This window comes from Bubalus bubalis, chromosome 24, assembly GCF_019923935.1.
Source record: "Bubalus bubalis isolate 160015118507 breed Murrah chromosome 24, NDDB_SH_1, whole genome shotgun sequence".
NCBI lineage: Eukaryota > Metazoa > Chordata > Mammalia > Artiodactyla > Bovidae > Bubalus > Bubalus bubalis.
The window spans coordinates 24,985,301-25,002,076 of record NC_059180.1 but is presented as its reverse complement, the minus strand read 5'-3'; the positions used below and the strand labels follow the sequence as shown (position 1 = coordinate 25,002,076).

The following is a 16,776-nucleotide window of genomic DNA, read 5'->3' as shown; positions in this document are numbered from 1 at the left end:
TTGCATATTGGAGGACAGAATGCTGATTTTGCCAATACAGACTTGTTTTAGAACAAGAACCTTTGTCTTTGACTCTTAAATTAAAAAAAAATAAATTTGGGAAACCATTTATAAACCTTCACATATATTATCAAAACTATAAGGACTTGACATTTTCTCATTTGTATTTATACTAACTTTGCTATTAAACCGAAGCAGCTGAGATCTGTGGTTTACTTTAAGCTATATTTCCAGAATAAGGTAGATTGATGAGTGGAGGGTGGAATGGAGAGTTATGTGATAAAGCAAATATTATAAAATGATAAGATAATAGTAGGGTGTATTGGTGTTGACTATATAATTTTCAACTTTGCTACATTTAAACCTTTTTATAGTAAACTGTTGAATGAAAGTTCTCTGGAATACAAAATTTGAAGTTGAACTTTGCTATCCAAATTCCAAAGAAGGGAGAATTACCTTCTCTTTTGCTGTTAATGAATATATCTTGAGAACAGTGTCTCTAAGAGAGATGAGAAACACATTTAAATTATGTTAATTTAGGTTACATATTTTCATCAAAAGAAACACAAATATGGGAGTTTTTTAAATCTAGAAAATGCAGAATGTTCTTACCTGTTAAATTACTTATTTCTCATTTATTTTTTCCTTTGGAAACTTTATTACCTCAATGTCAATTATGTACAATTATTGATTTTAGTGCACTCACTCTTGAAGATGAGAAAAGAATGCTGGCATATTTGATTAATGGATTTATAAAAATGGTAAGTATTGGGGAAGAAGTTTCAGTGTACTTAGAAATGTGATGTAATTGTTTATCCTTCCTCTGGTGAAAGCAGTTAACATTATGTTCCCTGGTGCTTTTCATTTTTATGGAGATAAGATGAAATTAGAAAACAACTTATATTAGCCAGCACTCCCCTGGGGGCAAGAAGAGCCAAGACAAACTGGCTTAAGGAAAAAATAAAAAGGGGACGGTGGGAGGGGGACTGGCTGATGTGACATAAAGTCCAGGGGTGGACCTCTCGGAAGGAGCAGCTGGACTCGGGGTCTCCATAGTGTCATCAAGAACTGCTCTGTGTGTCTTTGGCTCATGGCTCTTCTCTCCTGGCATCCCTCCCAGGCAGGCTTGCTCCCCACGAGAGCCCCGGGTTTCCATTCCTTCCAGTTCTGCAGTGCAGCAGGAAGAGCTCCAGCAGAAGTTCTAGGGCTGAGTCTTTGGATTAATTTGGGTCACCGGCTCGTCCCTGAGCAAATTGCTGCTGTGAGAAGGAAGGAACACACTGGCCAGGCCAGGGAGACAGGCACCCCTGGGCAGCCAAACCATGTGGATCCAGAGTGGGAGAAGAGGCTTCCTTTTTTTCTTTTTTCAATGAAGCCAATTTAAATTCTTTCATTTTTATTTTTTAAATTACTGTTACATTTTTTGGCTGTGCCATATGGCTTGCAGAATCCTCAGTTCCCTGACCAGGGATTGAACCTGGGCCACGAAAGTGAGAGCCCAGAATTCTAAGCTGTAGGCTACTGGGGGACCCGTGGAGAAGGGGCTTCCTGAAGCACCTGATGTGCTGCTCTTCAGATGCTGCTGAAAACGATTTGGGGAGTGGGTGAGGGTGAAATGTCAGGTGTCCACTCTCCATTCATCCTTGTTACTCAGCACTACACGACAGCTCATCCCAGACTTAGTGGCTTAACATGACAATGTTTTATTCTTACAAGTCTTTGGGTTGACTGGGTAACCAGGCCTCTCTGTGTGATGTAAGAAGTGTGGCAGAACTGGGGCTGGAGGATCCAGGACAGTCTTGAGCATGTGTTTGGGGTCTTGGTGCTGGCTGTTGACTGGGGCAGCTCATTTCTCAGTCATGGGACTTCTTTCTCTCCACCGTTCTCTCAACATTTGCTCACGTCTGGGCTCTTGCCTGGTGAGGGCAGAATCAGAAGCTGCCGGGCCTTTGGAGGTTTAGAAATCACACAGTGACCAGTGCTGCCTCCTGCTTCATTCTGTTAGTCAAAGCAAGTCCCAGGGCCAGCTTTCCGGAGGGGAGGGAAAGCAGACCCACCTCCGGCTGGGAAGAGTCCACAGGGACACTGGGGAGGGACGAGCGAAGTGAGCAGCATTGTTGCAGGTTTCATTAGGAACAACCACCTTTCCATCCTAGCCAGAACAACCTTTTCCTTAAATCTCGGTGCACGAAACTAAAATACCCACTTCAGCCAGTATCTCCTGTTAGAAATGTCAAGACAAAAGCTGACTGAGATGAAAATAAGTAGGTCACTTTGAAAATCACCTTGAAAAATGTGACTCATTCAGTTACAGAGGTTGATTTAACTATGGTAAAATACCAATTTTGATGAAAATTCAGGATAAGCCTTTTAATTCCCATGTTAGGAAATGTACCTATGATTGATACTAGGTGCCTCTCTTGTTCCCTTAATTTATATGCTGCTCTTGTGATATTTATCCTTTTATGGGTTTGTCTGAAAACCACTAAGTTTTAATGGGAAAGAATATGAGAAAATAAGATGCGGAACTTGATAGCTGTAGTGGAAATTATGACTTTAAACCTCTTCTGGACAAAATGATCGTTGTAGCAGTAAAGTTTGTCCTTCCATCCAGCTGTTCATAAATTTGAAGAAATAGGAGAAGAAGTTTTTAATGGTGGATTAACATCCATCGATGGCTCCAGCAGCCACCAGTGAGCTGCTAAAGGTTGGAATCCCCATCATGAAGCAGAAATGTGTGGCCCTTATTAGGGAATCCCTCTGACAAATGACTCCCAATCACCAAATCTATGTGAAAAGGCTGCAGCTGACACCCAAAATGCCACAATTTCCTTTCCAGTGGTTTCCTTCTAGCCTAGGAAATCCTCTTTGCATTTTGAGATTCTGTTTTATACCCTTTGGTCTTTTTATGTTCTGCTCCAATGCCCATGTCATGAAGATGAGGTGGTAATAGTAACATTTCTGCTGTATGCTGGGTAAAGTAATGTAACATCTAGTTGGAGTTGTATTCCAGTTCACAGATGTGTGTTTGCTTACATACCCTTGAGATACCACCTATCTATATCTTTGGAATTTCTGGTGTCTTGTCATCGCAGCACCTCCCCTGTCCCCACAAAACTCCGGAGGAACTTTTACAGCTGCCTAGAGATAACATTGTCACTTCTTTCTCCTTGATTCTAGGTATCCTTTGGCCGTGATTTTGAACAACAGCTGAGTTTTTATGTTGAGGCCAGGTCAATGTTTTGCAATCTGGAACCTGTTCTTGTGCAGTTGATTCACGTAAGGATTTTCACTCATTCATTTATTCTCTCAATACATGTTTATTGATCATTGATAGGCCACGCACCACTTTTAATCTCAGATTCTTCTGGCCCCATATTGCTTCTGTTCCCAAGGCATGAAAGATGTTTTCTCAAAGGTTAATAAAATCTACAACTTTGCTTGAGCCTTAGAGTGGTTTCATTGGCCTCTTTTTCTCTGAAATTTGCATATTCTCACTCCTGCATGTCAACAGCAAAGAGCTGAGTGAGTTGTAGTGATTATTTAGTTACAGAAATTAACCTAGTTGGAATTCCGTGTTGCCTAACCAGAGTCCCAGCTTTCTTGGTTCACAGTGCCTTGCAGTAACTTTTCAGGATGCCCTTAGGCAAAAAGGAAGAGATGACAATTCTGTTTACTAAGAAATTAGGTTCAAGCAACTTAAGAATTTGTGCCCTAACAGCTTGCTCTCTGAACCAACAATTTATGTAAATTGAAAGAAAAATAGTATACATTTGCATTCAATTTAAAACCATCATAATTACTTACTAATGAAGTGTATGTACCTCTAGGCATTGCTTGACTTCTCAAACCTTGAAATCAGATGGGACACCACTACCCAATTTCCTGTTCCAGATAGATTTTTTCCCCTACATTAATGTTTGCACAGTACTTTTTGTCATGGCAGTTGCTAAAAACCCAGTTTTGCCAAGATATGCCGTCACTGCAAGGAAGGTACCATGTCTGCGAGCTGCCACACACAAGAGCTTCGCATAGTGTTCAACAGTTGAGCCCTTCTGTGGTTGTCCAAAACATGGGATGCCCCTCTGATTTTCCTGTAACACCCTGGGGTGTCATGGTACACATTTTGGGAACCATAGGTCCAAACTTTGAATTTGTGAAAAGATTCCCTAAGGCTCTTGAATTGCTTCATGTAAATTTAAGGAAAATGACCTTTTAATATATTTGTTCACTGATTATCAGATTTTGTAGCATTAGTAAACTTAAGACCTAAATGTAGAGACTTGTAAGTCAGGGGAGTTAATAGTACTCAGCCTGTAAAGTCATGAGGAGTAAACGAGCTTAAGAATGTACAGCACCTAGAACGGCACCTGCTGTGCTATAAGTGGTAACGTGGCTGCTGTTACTGTTCTTACGGTTAGCGTTAGTGTTGCAGAGGTATTTTATATGGTTTATGTTCAGGTTTGGAGGTATCTCTTAAGATCTCTAAGATCTTAAGCTTGGTGTGTGGGATTTCTGGAAATGGAATAAGTGAACCCTGGCTATTCATTAAGCCAGAAAATGGTCATTTATCATGCCAGTTGATAGGCATGACTTAACTCAGTGAGTGCCCCTTGGAGATGTTTGCTCAAGCCGAGATAGATTCTGGCCTGATGACCCCTTTGCCATTTCAGGGTTTGGTGCTCACCAGTCTTGGTTCCGGAACCAGTCTTGGTTCTGGTTAGCTTGTTCTCATTGACTTGTATACAGTCAGTGTTCAAATCTCTTTGGAAGATGTTTAATCTGAATTAACCATCATTTCATTCCCATTTCTGTTTTACTTTTTAATCTAGAGTGTGAACCGGTTGGCAATGGAAACAAGGAAAGTAATGAAGGGAAATCATTCTAGAAAGACTGCTGCATTTGTTCGGGTATGTTTCAAAGATAAGACTTACTTTGAACTCCAGCGGGCTGTTTCTTACAGAAGTTTCTGAATTGTTCCTTCCAGAAAAAGATTAAGGGTGATTTAATATTGATTTTCCAGATTTTTCCTTACATATTCATGGACTGACCAATTTTCTTAATGTTTTCAAAAGAAACAATCAAAGGAGTCTGAATTTTGATATGTATTAGGGGAGGTGGTTGAGATGGATTTGCATTTTTGTATGCCAGCTGAATTATCTCTGGCTCGTGCCAGTAACTGAAAAGCCTAGGACTTTTTTCCCTCTTGTCAAGTTCCCAGCTTTGGAAGAAATTTGTTTCTTGAGTAAGCTGCTCAAAATTTTATCAAAGCAATACATATCCATGCTTTAAAAATAAAATCATACTGAAAAGATTATAGTGAAAATAAGCTTCCCAGCCCTGCCCTTTCTCACCATATACCTCTCTCCTCACAGTCTCTCTTTAGCAGTTTTTTCTTCAAATTACCAATTAATTCATTTTTAACTAATTGGTTTTAACAACTGCTTCTTTAAATGATCAATATTAGGTGTTATCTATTCACTTCCTGTGATGACAGATGAAGATTTATTTTTGTACACCATTACTGTCCTTGGTTGCCCCTCCTGTTCCTCCCCAAAAGGGAAATACAGCAGAGGCAAGGAGGAGAAATTGGGGTTCATAATGGGGAGATGAATTGTTTTAAGTGTTTTTACTTGAAAATATATGATGGATGAAAATGAGAGTATTAATCCACTGTGATGGCGTTGCCGCCTAACCTGCTGTTCGTCCCCTTTCTTCTAGGCCTGCGTTGCCTACTGCTTCATTACCATTCCCTCCCTGGTGGGGATCTTCACCCGCCTCAATCTCTACCTGCATTCTGGTCAGGTGGCCCTGGCCAACCAGTGCCTTTCCCAAGGTGAGCCCGTCACTCACTCTCTTCTCTCAGCCTCTCCCTGGCTCCTTAGGAAAGCTGACTCAGCAGTGTGTGAATGCGTGCAGAGAGCTTCCTTTAAGGAGGAAAGAAAAGAAAAAGTGATCAATAAGTGATGAATTTTTTCTTTAGTAGGAAGCACCTCGGACACATACACATTTATAGAGTCAGATTACAGAGCCTGGGTTGTTTCCTGTAAGGACCTTCCTACATCTGTCTCAGGCATGTCAGGTCAGGTGTCTCAGACATCCCTAGAGAGTTTTAGAACTTAGGCCTGCTCATTCACAGTAGATTCAAGTTTATTTATTGTTGTCAGAGTTTGAAATTCCAGAGATACAGAAATAGTGTCTAAGCAGTATAGAATGAATACTCTCTACAGTTTGCTGTTAGGGATAAAAATTCTGCCCAAAACCTGTTTCTGTAAGATGTACAGAGCTGTCTTGGAACCAGGATTGTGTGAGTGGTTGATTTGGGAGGTGATCCCAAGAAGTGTCAGGAGGGTGAGGGATAAGGGAGGGAAGGATGCCAGTGAAGGGTGTGCTGGTGGAGGGTTAGGATCGTGGGCAGCTGGGTCCTTCCCATCGGACCCTCAGTGTCACCAAAGTCTTCAAACATAATTGCTGTCCAAGAACCTTTTCAGACTCTGCTTGGTTTTATTCTCAACTCCTGGGTGCTCCAGTAGCTACTCAGCACCTTTGGGATCAAACCAAAGACACCAGACAAAGACACCAGACACCTGGCCTAAAGTCCCCACGTGATCTGGTGTGTCTGGCAGCTGCCTTCTGTCCTCAACTCACACCATGCTTTAGCCACGCCGGCTTTTTTTCTGTCCTTTGAACATACTAAGCCATCTACCAGTTCAGAGCCTTTGCCCTTGCTGTTCCCTCTTTCTAGAACGATCTTCCTCCCAGATATTTGCATTTTCTAAAATTACTGGGCCAGAGATGAGAATCAAGCCTCGCCTCTTTTGGCGTCCTTTCCTGTCCACCCTCGCTAAAGTAACCCCACCTTCCCAGTCACACTCTGTACCATCCTCTTCATGTTGTCATTGCACTTGCCGTCATCTGATGCTTTCTTACTGTGTGTATTTGTTTGCTATTGTCTGGACACTCCTTTCCCCGATGAGGACTGCAAATCCCACAAGAGCCAGTATGTCCTCATTGGTACTTACTCCTAATGCCTGCTTTGGTAAGGATGATGGGTTTGCAGGAAACAAAACGAAAATTAACAGCCTCTGCCAATAACCCGGTGATGTGCAAAATGAAGGTTAGATTAAATTAATTAATTAGATTAAATTGATGTTGCTGCTGCTGCTGCTGCTAAGTCAACTTCAGTTGTGTCTGACTCTGTGCGACCCCATAAATGGCAGCCCACCAGGCTCCCCCATCTCTGGGATTCTCCAGGCAAGAACACTGGAGTGGGTTGCCATTTCCTTCTCCAGTGCATGAAAGTGAAAAGTGAAAGTGAAGTCGCTCAGTCATGTCCAACTCTTAGTGACCCCATGGACTGCAGCCTACCAGGCTCCGCCGTCCATGGGATTTTCCAGGCAAGAGTACTGGAGTGGGTTACCATTAAAGTTTAAATCTTATGAACTGGTTCCCTCTTAAAAAGGTCAAGAATAGTGTGTGGGGACCCCGTGTGGGGGACCCCTGAGTTTGATGTCACCTGTAGCATTAGGAATGAGTTGTGAGCTGGAGCTGTCAGAGCTGTGAGCTGCATGTGGGGGCCCCAGAAGCCTAGATCTTTCTTCTCCCAACTTGATAAGCTCAGAGCTACATCTTGAATGTTACAGATCCCAAGCAAACTCAGCGCCCCTGTGTTAGAGCTCTGGCCTCCTCCTCTGCCTCCCTTGCACTTTAAACTGCTGCAGGGTGGGGGGCAGGAATGCAGTGTCCGCTTCATGCTTAATAATTTATCCAATGATTTTGCTCAAGTCTCTAAATGCTGTGGTGCTAAACCGTAAAAGCTTATTGTTGTTGTTCTGAAAGCCACATGTGGCAGTTGCTGGCCAAAATAAATAATATATTCAATTACTGAGAAGGGGAAGGCTAAATATAAATTAAAAGAAGCTTGTGGAAGTGGGCTGATTGGGTTTGTTTGTCTCCTTAAACATCCCCCCAACCCCAGCTGGTTATAAAACATCCCCTCCCCCCTATTCATTTCCTGGCCTCCCTTGATCCAGCCTCTGCTGTACCTTCTTTATCAGCTGCGGCTTTGCCAGGGCTGGCTCAGCCCAACAAGTAAACTCCAGTTGAACCCTGAGCCAGGCCAGCGTGGAGTGCTGACGAAGGCTTATTACAGGGAGGCCCGTTCTGGTCCTTTGGACACATTGATTCAGCGTGTAGGCTGGGTCATGCAGGGGGTTGGTCTAGGGCCATCCAGTGCTCCCAGATCTTTAGGAGAAATGAAGGACTTGCAAATCAGTTGTTGGTCACATCTGACCAGAGATGCCGGTCCACTGTCACTGGGGATAGCTCCTTGTCCTTGTCAGTCAGTGATTCTTTCTGGAAGGTTATCACCAAGCCACAGCAAGAGTGAATTCTTTTCTCTCTATCTCGGTTCCTTTATCTTTAGAGTTCCTCACCTCAGAAAAGAGGATGTTTTATAATGAAAGTGTTATTGTTAAAGGTGGCTTCCCTGATGGCTCAGTGGTAAAGGATCCACCTGCCGATGCAGGAGCCACGGGTTTGATCCCTGGGTGGGGAAGATCCCCTGCAGGAGGAAATGGCAACCCGCTCCAGTATTCTTGCCTGGAAGATCCCTTGGACAGAGAAGCCTGATGGGCTGCAGTCCATGGGATCAAAAGAGTCGGACACAACTTAACGACTAAACAACAACAACAGATGTTAAAAGTGGGTCTTGAAAGAAGAGCATTTGTTTATCAGGGAAGGACTGTGGGGAAAGGAAGAAGGAATAGTTAGTGTTCCGGGTAGAGGAGCCGGCCTGAGCAAAAGAGGGGATGTGTGGGATCATATGATGTATTAGGGATGAGGCCCTAATGACTGGTGAGTTTCAAACCTCCTGAGTGTGCTGGTCCCAATCCTGATCTGCTGCTTATGAGTTGTATGCTCTTGGACTGATTGGCTGGATAGTGCCTCAGTTTCTCCATCTGTAAAGTGGAGATGATGGCGGTGGTTCCTGTGTTGGATTTTTTTAATTCTTGGCTGTACTGGGTTTTCCTTGCTGTGCCAGGGCTTCTCTCTAGCTGCAGCAGTCAGCGGCTACTCTCTAGTTGCAGTGTGCATGCTTCTCACTGCGGTGGCTTCTCTTGTTGCGGAGCAGGGGTGTAGGTGCGAGGGCTTCAGTGGTTGTGGTGTATGGGTTCAGTTGCCCCATTGCATGTGGAATCTTTCGACCAGGGATCCAACGCATGTCCCCTGCATAGCAGGCAGACTCTTAATTTAAAAAAAAAAAAAAAATTTATTTAGTTCATTTATTTGGCTGTGCCAGGTCTTAGTTGTGGCATGTAGGATCTTTTGTCTTCGTTACAGCACCTGGGATCTTTAATTGAGGCATGGGGCCAGGGGTGGGGTGGGGGCGGTCCATTGTTCCTTTCCTAGGGTATGAATCCAGGCCTCCTGCATTGGGAGCACAAAGTCTTAACCGCTGCACCACCAGGGAAGTCCCTGTGGTAGATTAAATGAGAGAAAGTACTTGGGCACTTGGTCCACTGGCACATAGTAGCGGCTCAGTAAATATTAACTTAGTGTAACCATCTCTCAAAAGATGAAAGTATGCCGTGGGGTTTAGGAGCTAACTGCATACAATGCAGCTCTGCAGCTTCAGAATTCTGAAAGCCAGTTCTCATACTCAGAAGCTTGAGAAACCTGCAGGAAAGCTGTTCATTACGAGACTGACCTGCTGAATTATCCTGAAAATAACAAATCTGCAGTTCCTCCAAAGATGAAACTTACAGTGAGAACAGAGCGAAATAGTGGTGAAAAGAATGATTTGTGTTCTTATCGTTAATAATAATGCTTTTTCCCTCCTATAGAATTCTCTGCCCCTCCTTTGTTTGAAAACATTTTTTCTTCCAGTTTTTTTTTGAGATACGATTGACAGACAGCACTGTCTAAGTTTAAGGTGTACAGCATAATGATTTGACTTAAATACAGCATGAACTGCTTACCACAGTAAGTTTAGTGAACACCTGTCAGCTCATATAAGTACAAAATTAAAGAAACTTTTAAAAGTATTTTTTCTTTGTGATGAGAACTCTTAAAATTTACTCTCTTAACAACTTTCATATATAACATACAGCAGTGTTAATTATATTTGTCATGTTGTACATTACATCCGTAGTATTTACCTTATAACTGGACGTTTATTCCTTTTGACTGCCTTCATCCAGTTCCTCCTCCCCCAATCCCTTGCTTCTGGTAACCCCAAAGCTGACCTACTTTTCTAGGAGTTTTTTTGTTTTTGTTTTTTTTAACTATAATTGACCTACAAAACAGCATGTTGTTCAGTCTCCAAGTCATGTCTGACTCTCTTTGACGCCATAAACTGTAGCACGTCAGGCTTCCCTGTCCTTCACTCTCTCCCTGAGTTTGCTCAAACTCATGTCCATTGAGTCAGTGGTGCCATCTAACCATCTCATCCTCTGTCGCCCCCTTCTCCTCCTGCCCTCAGTCTTGTCCAGCATTAGGGTCTTTTCCAGTAATTCAGCTCTTCACATCAGGTGGCCATAGTATTGGAGCTTCAGCTTCAGTCCTTCCAATGAATATTCAGGGTTGATTTCCTAACTTGGCATACACAGGTACTACATCGTTATTTGCCATATTCCCTACACTGTGTGTTTCATACCCTTGACTCATTTACTTTGCAGCTGAAAGATTGTACCTCTTTATCTCCCTCCCCTAATTTCTCTCCTTCCCCCTCCACACTCCTGTCTGGCAACCACTTGTTTGTTCTCTGTATCTTACTTTATTTCCATTTCATGTTTGTTCATTTGTTTTCTTTTTTAGATTCTACCTATTTCTTTCCTCCTCTCAATGCATCCGCCCTTAAAAAACTAACTTTGTTTTACTAATTTTTTTACATCTTCATCTTGGAGAGCTGTGCTCACAAACCATGTCTTAAGCAAAAGCCCCAAACAAAGTTAGGTCAGATTCTTCTGTAAGACATACTATCCTCACACTATGCACTTTCCCTCATTTTACTTATCACTGTTGTTATTTAACAAATGAATATGTAAAAAATTGTACGCTTCCCTCCCCTGAAGAGTGTCAGCTCCACGAGGTCTCATCTTTCTTATTCCCTGTGTTGTGCCTGGCTCCTGGCACATTGCCTACTACATGGGCACTCAGTAAATGATGAAGGAATGAATGACACCACATGATAATACTGGTTGATAACTCTTTACAGTATTGATGAATGTAAAATGGTACCAAACCTTTTATGGTATGGACCTAACTCTTAAGCAACCTTTTTGTTCAGAAGAGTTTCATCAAAGTCCTCTTGGTAGGTTTTAAATAATTCATTTTCCTATTTATAGAAAAAAGAAAACAAGGTAAGCTCAAACATATGCCGAGGCTCATAGACATGTTGAATGGAGCCATTGTGCTGGTTTGGTCCATGAGGAACATGGGGATGCACAGAGCAGAGGCTAAAGCCTGCTGTTATGCAGCCCACTGGCTACTGTGAATCGTAACTGCTGATGGAGGAAGCCAGGGCAGTAGAATGGAGGAGAAAATAATTTTGTATTTCTGCCTTTTGGAGAGTAAGGAGTGGCTTGTAATGGAGAAAAACGATCTCTATCCACTTAACAAGTCTTTGGAGTTTATGCTTAAGGTCATAATTATTTGTTCTGTTGACAAACCATCTTCTGAAGAATGTGTTTGATGTGACTCTTTTCTCAAACTTAAGGCCTCTCTGGTGATTATGGATGAAGTAGGTTAATTTTCCTGTAACAGTTCACAGATTGCATGAAGCTTGTCTGAATGCACATGATCCATCCACCTTAGGGGAGGTAAGGGCTGGGATGGAACCCACAGAAAAGACTAGGGTGTGCCCCCAGCCCCTTAAGTTCACTCAGCTCCTTACAATTGTAAATGCCTGTGATTTGCTTCCTCCTGCCAGTAGTTCTTGGCCATTTTTCACATGCAAACCACTGTGCCAAGCGTTGTGCTGAAAGAGGAATTCACTTAAAGAGACTTCATGCTCACAGGGGAGAGTGGGTCTGTTTACAGTTATTGCAGCACATGATAAGTGTCATGCAAGATCTCATAACATGTACCAGGGAATTTTAGAAATGACCCTTGACTTGGAAGAGGAATTAAAAAAAAAAAAGAGTTGGCATTGAAAAGTCTGGAAGGTAAGGGGGATCTGTAGATGTTGAAGTGAGGCAAGGGGGTGGAAGGAGGGCATTCTGGCCTAGGCAACAGCAAGAGCAGAGGCCTAGAGGCTGGAAAAATGGTGCCTCTGGAAGGACTAAGTGGGAGGTCAAGTTAGGAAGCCTAATTGTTGAGAGAACTGAATTCCAAGCAAAGCAGTTTAGTTTTATTCAATACATATTATTTGCTGGGTGGCTGATCTTTTTACAAAAGAGGAAACTGAAGCTCAGAGGTATGCAATGACTTGCCCAGGAGCATCTAGCTAATAAGTGACTTCAAGTGCTCTTTCCACCACTGTGTTTCTCTTTAGTTAGGTTAGTTCCTCTAAACATAATCTGTTGGGGTTTTTTCTGTTGGTTTTTTAAAATATTTATTTATTTTTGGCTGCACTAGGTCTTTGCTGCACATGGGCTTTCTCTAGTTGCAGAGCATGCAGGCTTTTCATTGCAGTGGTTTCTCTTGTGGTGGAACATGGGCTTTAGTAGCTGAGCACATGGGCTCAGTAGCTGTGGCTCTCGGGCTCTAGAGCGCAGGCTCAGTAGTTGTGGTACATGGGCTTAGTTTCTTGGCAGCATGTGGGATCTTCACGGATCAGGGATTGAACTGCTGTCCCCTGCATTGCAAGGCAGATTCTCAACCACTGGACCACCAGGTAATCCCCTAATCCAGTGTTTTATTTCTAAGGATTGAGAAACCACAATCCTTGGTGTGTGTGGTTACTAGAGACCGGTGAGTATAGACTGAATAGATAACTTATTTAGGAGACAGTCAGAATCAAGGTAAGGAATGCCTAATCCTTTCTGCTTAGGGAAACCCAAGCTTAATATCCACAGAAAGACCTTCACAGCCTCCTGTGAATTCATGCAGGGTCAGCAGTAAAGTGTGTTACCCCTGCAGGACCCAGAGATGTGAGTCAGGTGAAACATGGACTGAGTGTGCTCGACTTGGAGAGAGGCTTTGCCTATCGGAGATAGAAGAGAGAACTTACAGGCACCTCCTATGGTGCTGCCGAAACTGAGAAGTCATCTGTGTGTCTGGGTGGACTTTTCATATTAAGAGTCGACATTCTGCATAAACCAGGTGGCAAAGTCAAGGGTAAATTAATGCTTAATTGTTATCACTGACAGTTTCATGTATAAGGTATTTAATTGTCCTTTGGCATTCATTATTTCTTTAAATTTTGCTCTTTACACGTATCATCAAAGCAATGGTCCTTAAATCCTCAAACTTAATTCCTGTAATGACAAGTTCTATTAAAAAAACATAGTTTAGTAGTAAATGGTATTGAGTCTCTATAAATAACTTGCCTATGGATAATAACTGGGCCATTTGGACTATGAGGCTTTACCCAAAGACACCCCTATCACCTGGTGGTGGCACACCTTCATGGCAGGCTGCCTTAGTCTGTTTGGGCTGCTGTAACAAAAATACCATGGGCCAGGTGGCTTAATCAACAAACATGTGTTGCTCACAGCTCTGGAGACTGGAAGTCCAAGATCAGGCTACTGACTGATTCATTGTCTAGTGAGGACTTCCTGGTTCATAGACTGTGATCTCATTGTGTCCTCACATGGCAGAAGGGAGGAAGGAACTCTCTGGGGTCCTTTTATAAGGGCACTAATCCCATTCATGAGGGCAACACCCTCATGACCTAATCACCTCCCAGAGTTCTACCTCCTGATACCATCATCTCAGTGTTTTGGGATCTCAGCATATGAATTGGTGGGGGAGAAACATTTAGTCCCATAACAGAGTGAGAGAGAGTAGACCATGCCCTGTTGTGGCATTTTATACGGTAGTTTCCACTGTATAGAAATTGTCCAGTCCAAACCTAAACTTCTCCGGAGATGGAAAATGCTGAAGACTGGTGAAAATGTTCAGCAGTGGAGCTGATAGGACTTGAGAGAGAGTGAACAGTTCTTGTAGCCTGAACCCTGCTTTAATAAGGTATATTCAAGGCACGGGAATCTTTCAACCACACATGACATTTTTCCTTAAGAAACGTGATGTTTCCTTTCTTGACATTCCCTGGATTAGGACAGCTGTCCTTCTGAGTTGTCCAGGAGGGCATATGATAGCTGAAGGTCTGGGAATGGAATGGGGTTGATTATTCTGAGGTCTTGTTTAGGAGTTTATGACCCCGATAAGTAGTAAAGATTTCCATTAGCACTGACTCACTGCACTGTTTAAAAAATAAAACACACCTCTGAAGGTGGTCTGCATTATCACTTCCTGATCCTCTCTTATGACTCAGGTACTGAGTCATATTCTGTATTGACAATGCCAAGGACATAGAGGATGAACTTACTGTCAGAGATCGCAGTTAAACTTGAGTTTTATCATGTATGACATGTGTTTGAGGAGACTGTCCTGTATCCTGTTGAAAAATAGACAGCCTGTACTTTATTTTAAATCTTAATGATTTTTATTTTAATATTCCATGCTCATTTGAAAAAAATTCTGACAATACACAATTGCAGATCTTAAAGAAAGTAAAAAGCCCCCAGATAAAAGTTACTTGTTACTCTACTCTTTCTCCTCACTTCTGAAAAGTCCACTGTTTACAGTTTGTATATTTGTCTTGATTTTTTCCTTCTATATATCCATTTGAAAATGCCCTTTTATTCTCATATGCTCTCTGCCTCTCTCCTCTACTCGTCTCCCTATATGCTCTTCTCATCTATCTATATTCTTATATAAACATGCAGTCCCACCAAGCCCCACCTTAGAAATGGGAATGTGACTTCCCCAATGTTTTTCAACTTGCTTTTTTTGCTGATCAATAAATTTTGGCCTCTGACCTCACACCTTCTTCCTGCCCATCATGTTAATACATGTAGATTCACCCCATTCTTTGTAATGATTATTCAGTATTCTATTTCTTTTCTTTCTTTCTTTTTTTGGCAGGGAAGGGTGGGCTATGCATTATTTCCCCAAACCCCGTTTCCATTTTTTTCCCCCAAACTCCTATTGAAAAACATTTGAACTCTTTCTAGTTTTTTGCTACTATAGACAGTGAGCAACCTGCATCCTAACTGAGCATTTTGAAACTTTCTGACCATTTTCTGATTGACTGATACTTTCCTCTCTTAGAACCTGGAACCTTGTTCAGAGAGAGTCCTATGCAGAGCTTCAGTGCACAGAACAGATAGAAGTGGGGCTCTTCAGGTGTGCATGTGTGTGGGAGGCTGCTGGCCCCTCAGTTTCTGCAGGAGCTGGAAGATGCCTCAAAGCATAGGGTGAACAAAGCCTTTTCAAGCCTTGAGAAGAAATGAAGCTGTCCAGTGAGCATGCTCTAACTCCCTGTGTAGAGCAGAGAATCACTGACTGTGGAGTGCAGCGCAGCACCCCAAGCCCTGGAGGCCCTGGAACCTGTGTCACCCTCAGCCTAGTGCCTGGCCTTACTCAGACAAAGGGGATGGGTGACCCTCAGGGCGCGGCAGGGATGCTAGAGTCCACAGTGATCCTTTCCCAGCTCTATCCTCAGCGAGCCCTGCTCTAGTAAAGAAGGAAGGGGCTACTCTTCAGAACGCCCTTTGACCGTCCTGCCTGTCTACCTCATTGCCCCTTCTGTCGTGTACATTTCTGTGATTGAAAATTCTGTAATACATTTGTATTGACTTTGCTAAAGAAAAATTATTTTTGGAAATCTATAAATAAAAATTCCAAAACAGTAACCTAGCAGTACATGAAAGATCCTGGTTTTCTTCGCTCTCAGCCAACACTCCTGGATAACACTTTGTAGTTTGGCATTATCTTGGAAATGGAAATGGCAACCCACTCCAGTATTCTTGCCTGGGAAATCCCATGGGCAGAGGATCCTGGCAGGCTATAGTCCATGGGATCTCAAGGAATTGGACATGACTTAGCGACTAAACACAAAAACAACAAAAATACATGTGTATATATACCTCTTTTCTTGTAAAGATAGTATCGCGCTATATACAGTTGTATAACATTTTTCCTTAATATATCATAGGTATAATGTATTATACTTCAAAACATACCAAAGTACTATTCTCTTTATTAATGATATCATTTCCACAGTGTGGCAGTGCAATAATTTCTTTAACTAGTCCTTTATGGTTGAATTGTTTTCAGTTTTCCTCCAGTCAAGCTAAATTAATGTAAAGAAACCTTCATGCATGGAGAACCGTTGACTCAGTTATTCTCAGTAGCAAGGCAGCATGGGTAATACAGGCAATCCCAACACACCTAGTTTACTAGTGCCTTCAGCTGAGCCCTTATTTTCAGCTTCTCCCAGGGTTTGCTAGTGGCAGATACTTTAGTGACCGTTCTGTAGTTTCAGTGGCTGTGTGTTTGGGTGTGTTTGATTTCTCCTCGTCCTGGTAGAGGGTTCTAGAATATCATCCTCCTTTGGTATTCTACAGACCCTTTGAAACTCCCCAGGTTGGGAAACAAAAACTTGTAACTTCAAACAGAAAATCATAAAAAGTTCAATGCTAGGCCTCCCTGGGAAATAAGGAGGTAGCCTGCCCTGGCTGAATTTCATTGTTGCTTACTACTTCTATTTGCTTCTGGCAGAATGTCTCCGGATTAAACCTTTCAGAATGTGCCATTTGCTGTTAG

The 16,776-nt window shown here is 42.5% G+C and overlaps 1 protein-coding gene across 3 annotated transcripts in view; it reads left to right on the top strand.

The window, feature by feature from the left end:
* Positions 1-16,776, top strand: part of VPS35L (VPS35 endosomal protein sorting factor like) — a 143,827-nt gene that overhangs the window by 97,177 nt on the left and 29,874 nt on the right. For all 3 annotated transcript variants that reach the window (XM_025275381.3, XM_025275379.3, XM_025275380.3), the window contains exons 23-26: positions 698-761; positions 3,181-3,279; positions 4,833-4,910; positions 5,722-5,836. In XM_025275381.3, coding sequence (XP_025131166.1) covers positions 698-761; positions 3,181-3,279; positions 4,833-4,910; positions 5,722-5,836 — 356 coding nt within the window. The remainder of the gene's footprint in view (positions 1-697; positions 762-3,180; positions 3,280-4,832; positions 4,911-5,721; positions 5,837-16,776) is intronic.